At 46.2% G+C, this 6,883-nt stretch overlaps 1 protein-coding gene across 4 annotated transcripts in view; it reads right to left on the minus strand.

Moving 5' to 3' along the window:
• Fbn1 (fibrillin 1) overlaps nt 1-6,883 on the minus strand; it is a 206,219-nt gene that overhangs the window by 39,105 nt on the left and 160,231 nt on the right. For all 4 annotated transcript variants that reach the window (XM_005364396.3, XM_026787734.1, XM_026787736.1 and 1 more), the window contains 3 exons: nt 6,390-6,461; nt 3,577-3,702; nt 506-628 (listed from right to left, as the gene is read on the minus strand). In XM_005364396.3, the coding sequence (XP_005364453.1) occupies nt 506-628; nt 3,577-3,702; nt 6,390-6,461 (321 nt within the window). The remainder of the gene's footprint in view (nt 1-505; nt 629-3,576; nt 3,703-6,389; nt 6,462-6,883) is intronic.

Below are 6,883 nucleotides of genomic sequence, written 5' to 3' on the forward strand. Positions count from 1 at the left end.
GAGAGAGAGAGAGAGAGAGAGAGAGAGAGAGAGAGAGAGAGAGAGAGAGAGAGATCTATTTATGCAGAAAGAGAGAGAAAGAGAGTTAAATGTTTGCGCAGAAAGGTCTGCTTCAATTCAAGGGAGTGCAGCCTTCCTACATACATAAAGGAGGTGGTAAAAACCTGTCTAAGAGAGATTATGTAGAAGTAAATAATAATAATAATAGTGATAATAAATGCTGATTTTACGTGTGTGGGGGGGTGGATATTTCTGGGTGGGGTAGGGATATAGGCAATCATTTCTGTAAATGGCCTCTGTTTTGCTTTGCAAATATCTCCTCCATAAAGAAGGTAAAAAGCTAAGTGTTTAGATATTCCAACAATCTTCCTGTTTTTTTTTCTCTCTTTAGTTACTTTGAGTTTATCAACCTAAATCTTTACTTTTATTCCTTAGCCTGATAATCGCTGAAGATATGCAGGCATCAGAATTGCCACGGCGACGGGCTTGAGGGGGTGTTACTTACCGTTGCATTGCCCGGTGGAGGTGAGGCGGTAGCCCGGCTTGCAGTCGCAGCGGTAGCTGCCTGCAGTGTTGATGCATTCGGCGTTGCGCTGGCACACGGGGCCGTTCTGACACTCATCGATATCTGCAAGCAGCAGAGAACTTAATTCAGGGAGAGCAGAGTCTGGCATTGTCAGTGTTATAGATCTTCTTATTTGGGCTCTATCTTTTGAAATGGTAGCAAGAGGTATTTATAGCAGGTTCATTCGTAATGGCAAAAACGTGAAAGCTACCAAGATACCCTTCGGTAGGTGAATGCATCATAAACACACTGTGATACATTAAGATTTTAAAATATCCATTGATAGTCTACTGAGCTGGCTAGCTAAAAGAAGACATGGGAGACACTGATGTGGGATTAATAAACAAAAGAAGCCACGTGAAAAGGCCACATACTGTTCTGATTTCAACTATCTAAATTTCTGGAAAAGGCAAAACAATGGGACTAGAAAAGAGCTTAGGGGTTTCCAGGGCTTAGATTGGGGCAGAGGGGTGGACAGCTTGGTAAAACCCAGAGAAGCTTTAGGGCAGAGAAACTATGGTAAATCACAGTGGATAAGCATCAGTATAAAGTCGTAGCGGATATACACGTCTCTATAGATTTGTCTCAATTGCCAAGAAGTACAATAGCAGTGGCGGATCCTGTTCCCTAGGAGATGCGACATAAAAGGTTCAGGAAGGGAACAGAGCTTTGAAGGCTCAGTAAGTCCCAAGGAAGAATGGCAGAAACAGTGTCCTGGAGAGGAGACTCTGGGCAGAGGACACTCCGGCTAAGGGTCACCAAGCTCCCTGCGAGTCATTGGGGCATCAGCTATCATGAGCTGTCCCCGTGTTGGGGGAGGGTAGGCTTTTCAGTGATGCAGCTCTGTGGCCATCCATGCTCCTATATGGAGTCTCTCACCTACATCCTGGACGTAACTCAGTAAACTTACTGGTTCACGTCTTTGGTCTGCTGCCAGTGCCCTACTTAGAGTAAACAGACGTTTGTCCAGAACCCCCGCTCCCCCACTCCCAGGAAAAACCACAACAGAATGTCTCTCGGGTCTGTGCTTCTCTGGTGGGAAAACCTGACCACCGCGGGTGGAGCCTGCAGGCGTGGCAGTGTCTGACTGAGGTGGGGTGGGCTGTACCTCTCCGTGCAATGGGCCTGTGAGCAGCAGGGTGGGCGTTATGACGGGCACAGCACCGCTTCGCCCGTGAGTTCTGCCCTGACTGTAAATTGTAAAGAAACAGAATCAACCTTGCCATAGAAGCCAAGTGGGATGGCAGGCAGGCACTTCCGTGACCCGCGCCTAACATCTGCTCCGGCACTTCCTTGTATATCTGGAAAGTATAAATATGGAAGTCCCCCCAAACATTCCTGGAATCCATTCCAGTTTCAGGAAGGCTGAGACATGTGTAAAATCAACCTTCATTTTCCGATTTATTTTAAAAGCTAAGAATTTGGTGGGGAGCAGCTGGGCGCATTTAAACACTTACCTTGAAGATGAATAATTTGCAAAATGGAAACCAAAAATCAAAATACTTAATCTTCTTAATGTTCTCTGAGTCTGACTGTTTCTTGACCCCTTCTTAATCAGAACCGGTGGATGAAGCATGCTTTTCCCTGGCAGCAGAGGACCATGCCCTGACCCAGCTGCAGACTTGCAGTCCACATATGCTTGCAAGATCTGGGTGGACTCTTTACTCATGGGTGGCCTTGCCTATGTGTCCTGGTCAGGGGCAGCACTTTTGGCAAATATTAGTGGCAAAGGGGTATTTGGGTAATTATTCAAGGGGCCTCAAGTGGAGATAAGAGAAAATACAAGGAAAAAGTGGCAGGTATCCTTAGACATGTACCAGAAGAGAAAGAACAACCACAAAGAGGAAAGTCACCTCTAGGAGATAAGATCTGCTGCTTCCTGTTCTTCCTACACTGGGCTTTCTCTACAGGAACCCAGTTCTTGACGGTTTCAGGAAACCCCAAAGCTGGGGCCATGCTCTGAACTGGCTATCTCCTGAAAAGGGCTCAGCCTGGCTATCACCCCTGCCCACAACCCACACAACAAACAGGGTAAGTGATGCGTGCCCAGTTGGCCACAGTGGTTGAGAGCTGGCCAGAGAGCCTAGCAAGCACGTGGTCACTAATGGAATGTAGCTATATGTGGACTGTCAACCGTCCTTGATTTAGAGGAAAAGGTTTGTTAATGACAAATATTGACTCCATTACACATGGAGCACCGTCACACACGCTCCGGGGGGGGGGGGTAGTAACCCAACCTTTCTATAACGTAAAAAATTTGGCTAGAGGCCTGCTGCTCAAACATTAAGTAGAAACGATTCCAGCTATCCTAGAGAACGCCATATTTTTAATAAGCAGCAATGTCTCTTCCACTAAAATGTACAGGAATGCCATCATCCCTGCAGGAGAGACGATGTATGGTGCGTTAGAAGGAAGCCTTGGAGTCTCTGTCTGTGCACATGGCCACAGGAGGCAACCGGAAGTCCATCTCATGCTTGCCAACATTCTCCATATGAAACCAAATTTCTTCTTCTCGCCATTTAGGATTCTCTTATCCTTTTGGAGCATTTTTTTTAAACCATTGTTTTTTATTTTGGGTAAACAGATGTCTGTTTCAAAGAGAACACTGACTTTGACATTTAGCTAAAGATGACTGTCCTCTTGTGTTTGCTTTGAAGAAAATGAAACAAAAGCAACCTATTTGACACACCCAGGAGTTCCAAGTCTTTTCTTATTAGTTGGGAAATGGATATATCCAGTGTTGGGGGATGATGTTCTAGAATGAACATCCTAGTTTTCCCCTTAGGAGTTAATTTTAAAAAAAATTATTTTTCCCCCATGTTGGTCTCTACCATATGCTTTTCTTATCATTAATTTTTAAAATGGTATTTTTGTCACTCCTGGGAGAATTTCCTATAATGCATTTTTTTATTCTAGCTCTTGAGTTGAGTCCAGCGTGGTAGAATTTGCAAAGGTGTTGCTTGGCAGCTTGCCAGCTGCGCTGTGTGTAGCTGCGGGAGAGTCACCCTTACCTTCACAAACGAGCAGCTTGTCATTATAGAAGAACCCCACAGGACACTCGCACCGGAAGCTGCCAACCATGTTGATGCACACTCCGTTTTCACAGACCCCCGGGATCTCTCGGCACTCGTCAATGTCTAAACACAGAGAAGCCTTGTGAGCAACAGTGTGGTCCACGGCCCTGTGAAAGCTGGAGACAGACACAAACGTGTCTGTGTGGACTCTCGTCTTTGGAGTTAGGTTTTGTGGCAAAGCATCCAGCTTGTAAGGCAGGGACCACGTTTAATCTAAGGAGCAGCGTGTACGCCTGATGAGGAGGGACTGATTGAAGACATGGTCAGCTGTGAAGAACTGTCACGGGAGACTGTGTTTACTAAGCCAGAGGTTTGGGCTCCTCTGCATCTTCTCCTGGAGGGCCCCTCTATTGTCAGAGTTTGACAGATGATGCCAGTTGGACAGTCTTGTAAAGTAAGGGGCTACACTCACCAGTCTCTGGTTCCTGGGGCATCTGTTACTCTATGGAGGCACTTGGTTTTCTTATTATAAGCAGGAGGCCCCACAGGGTATTTGCTTGCCAGAGTTGTAAGGGGACAGCCATAGGCTAAGGTGGAGTTTATTTTTATTTTATGTGCATTAGTATTTTGCCTATATGCTTGTCTATGGGAAGGTCTCAGATCTCCGGAGTAGGAGTTACAGGCAGTTGTGAGCTGCCAGGTGTGTGCTGGGAGTTGAACCCGGGTCCTCTGGAAGAGCAGTCAATGCTCTAAACCCTTTAACTATCTCTCCAGCCCTAACGTGGCATTCATAAGAACAGCAGAAACCTCAAAAGGACACACCCTGAAATCCACCTGTCCCAGGTCCTTTTTCAGGAGTTTGACTAATTTAGAACCCATTCTTTTAGTATAGATTAAATCATGAAATAGGGACCCCAACATTCGTTAGTTCTAAATAGAATGATGTGTTATTACCAAGTATAGCAAAAACAGATGGAATCTAGTCATTGTTAGGTACAAAATAGCAAAAGGATATTTATTAAGCGTTTTCTTTTTTCTGTCTGGATTTTATTTCCACTTGGAGAAGTTTACATTTGAAGACAAGATTAATAAACATGCTATATAGTTTTAGCTACCCAGGAAAGGACTCAATATGCCAACAGTTCCAAGAATATAAACTCAAATAAAATAAGGCTTTACAATCCTCTAAGTGCTTTGTCATGGCAGAATTTGGTAACACTAAGTACATTGCTAAGTACCATGTTTCTAGTTGCCCAGAGCTAGAGGCCAAGCAAACTGTGAGTCAGGACTGGGTTCTGGTCCCAGCTCTGTTACTAATTAGCTAGGTGGCCCTGGGTGAGTCCCTTCCCTTTTCTGGGCCTCTGTCTCTTCCACTGGAAAGCAGGGAATTTGGACAAGATGGTTGGAAGTTTTCCCAGATCTACTGGAGGATGGCGCTAGTGCCATTCCAAGTCTTTGCTGACTGCCAACCGTGGGAGCCAGGCCTTGCCGGGTTACATGCCTGGACTGCCCATGGAGACCCATTACCATTAGAGGCCACTTACCTCCCAATCACAGATTCTAGACAGATTAAAAGATGTTTTGGGAAGGAGAAAAACAGAGTAGCTAAGGCCAGGTGTTCCATGCCAATGTCATTTAGCAGTTTTTCTTTCCAAACCATGAAGTTTCTTTGGATGCTGAGTGGCCTGTGGAGCCATATGGGTTTAGCGCTAAGAAAGCCTGCTGATTGCTGGACCAGGTCCTTGTTTTCTTAAACAAGGTCACTGGAAAGGCTGGTGTGGATTTTGCTTTTACTTACTAGGAATAAGGCAAGACAAAGCAAGCAATGGTGTCTGCTACCAGATGCAGTCGCAGAGGCTTAGGGGGCATCTGAGGATGGACATAAACCTCCTGAGGGGACCCCAAGGATGGAGCAGCTCCCACTGACTTTGGTGGTGTTTGCTTCTAAACTGCAAGGGCACTGCGTATGCCAGCTAACCTCTGTGCAAGGCCTCTCAATCCACCGTGCTTCCAAATCTAGTCCGAGCTACTATCCCATGGCAGTCTGCTTCAGCTCCCACAAGAGACCCTACTACTGAAAACAAAATTTTTTTTTCCCCTCAAGACAGGTTTCTCTGCATAGCCCTGGCTGTTCTAGAATTCACTCTGTAGATCAGGCTGGCCTTGAACTCAGAGATCCACCTGCCTCTGCCACCCAAGTGCTGCGATTAAAGGCGTGCACCATCATGCCTGACTCTGAAAAGATTTTTATACCCATTACATTCCAAGTTAGGGACCTAAAGAGAGGCCAGGGGAGACAAAACTGGTAAGCAGGGGAGCTTTGTGTAACAAATCCTCATAAAAGAACTTTAGGTAAACTTAGAAGGAAATACTGGGGAATTAAGGTAAATCCAAAGTCAGCTGGTTCTCTCCTCCCTTTGACACTGAGGGTTGGATTCACTAAACCTGTGATTTCCAGGCCCCTTAACCAGGAGCAGTGAAGGCTTCTGCCCATTAGGTGGCGCTGCAAAGGGCACCACATCATATTTCAAATGAGGACTTGGTACCTCAAAACTGCTTGAGGCATCATTTAACAACTTTTTCTTCTCAGAAAAGAAAGGGAAAAAGCGAACCTAGGAAAATGATGGTGTGTATTCCCCGCTTTTCACACAGTGACTGAACCTAGGAAAATGACAGTGTGTATCCCCGCCACCCTGCTTTTCACACAGTGACTGAACTTGGAAAATGATGGTGTGTATACCCCCACTTTTCACACAGTGCCTGAAGCAGAGGACCCCACCATGCTCACAAGCACACCCGCTTCAACTCACCCACGGGCAGACCAGTGTAAATGTCAATGACGAAGCCTGGCCTTTGGCTTCCACAGAGGGTAGCAAACTCATCTGCAAGAGGTAAACAAAGAAAGGGCAGGGGTCAGGGCTGAGTAAAAATTCAGGGAGAGAAATAACTATGTAAACATTTGTGAAAATGTTTTCATCTGAAAATCCTGCAGATGGAACCTCGTCTGTAGCACAGACACTGAAGGAAAAATGACCTCGCCGTGAACGCGGGAGAAACGGGTTTCCTTTTCCTCCGTCCTGGATGCTGTGTCTGACTTTTCTGTGGGTCCTCAACATTGCTACTCAGGCCCCCACACTCGTGTGGCAAGTGATGGTATACCCTGAGCCTTCTCCACAGCCCAAGTGATGGTACACCCCGAGCCTTCTTCACAGCCCAATACTCAGGCCCCCACACTCGTGTGGCAAGTGATGGTATACCCTGAGCCTTCTCCACAGCCCAAGTGATGGTACACCCCGAGCCTTCT

The sequence above is a fragment of the Microtus ochrogaster genome, assembly GCF_000317375.1.
Source record: "Microtus ochrogaster isolate Prairie Vole_2 chromosome 14 unlocalized genomic scaffold, MicOch1.0 chr14_random_1, whole genome shotgun sequence".
NCBI classification, from domain to species: domain Eukaryota; kingdom Metazoa; phylum Chordata; class Mammalia; order Rodentia; family Cricetidae; genus Microtus; species Microtus ochrogaster.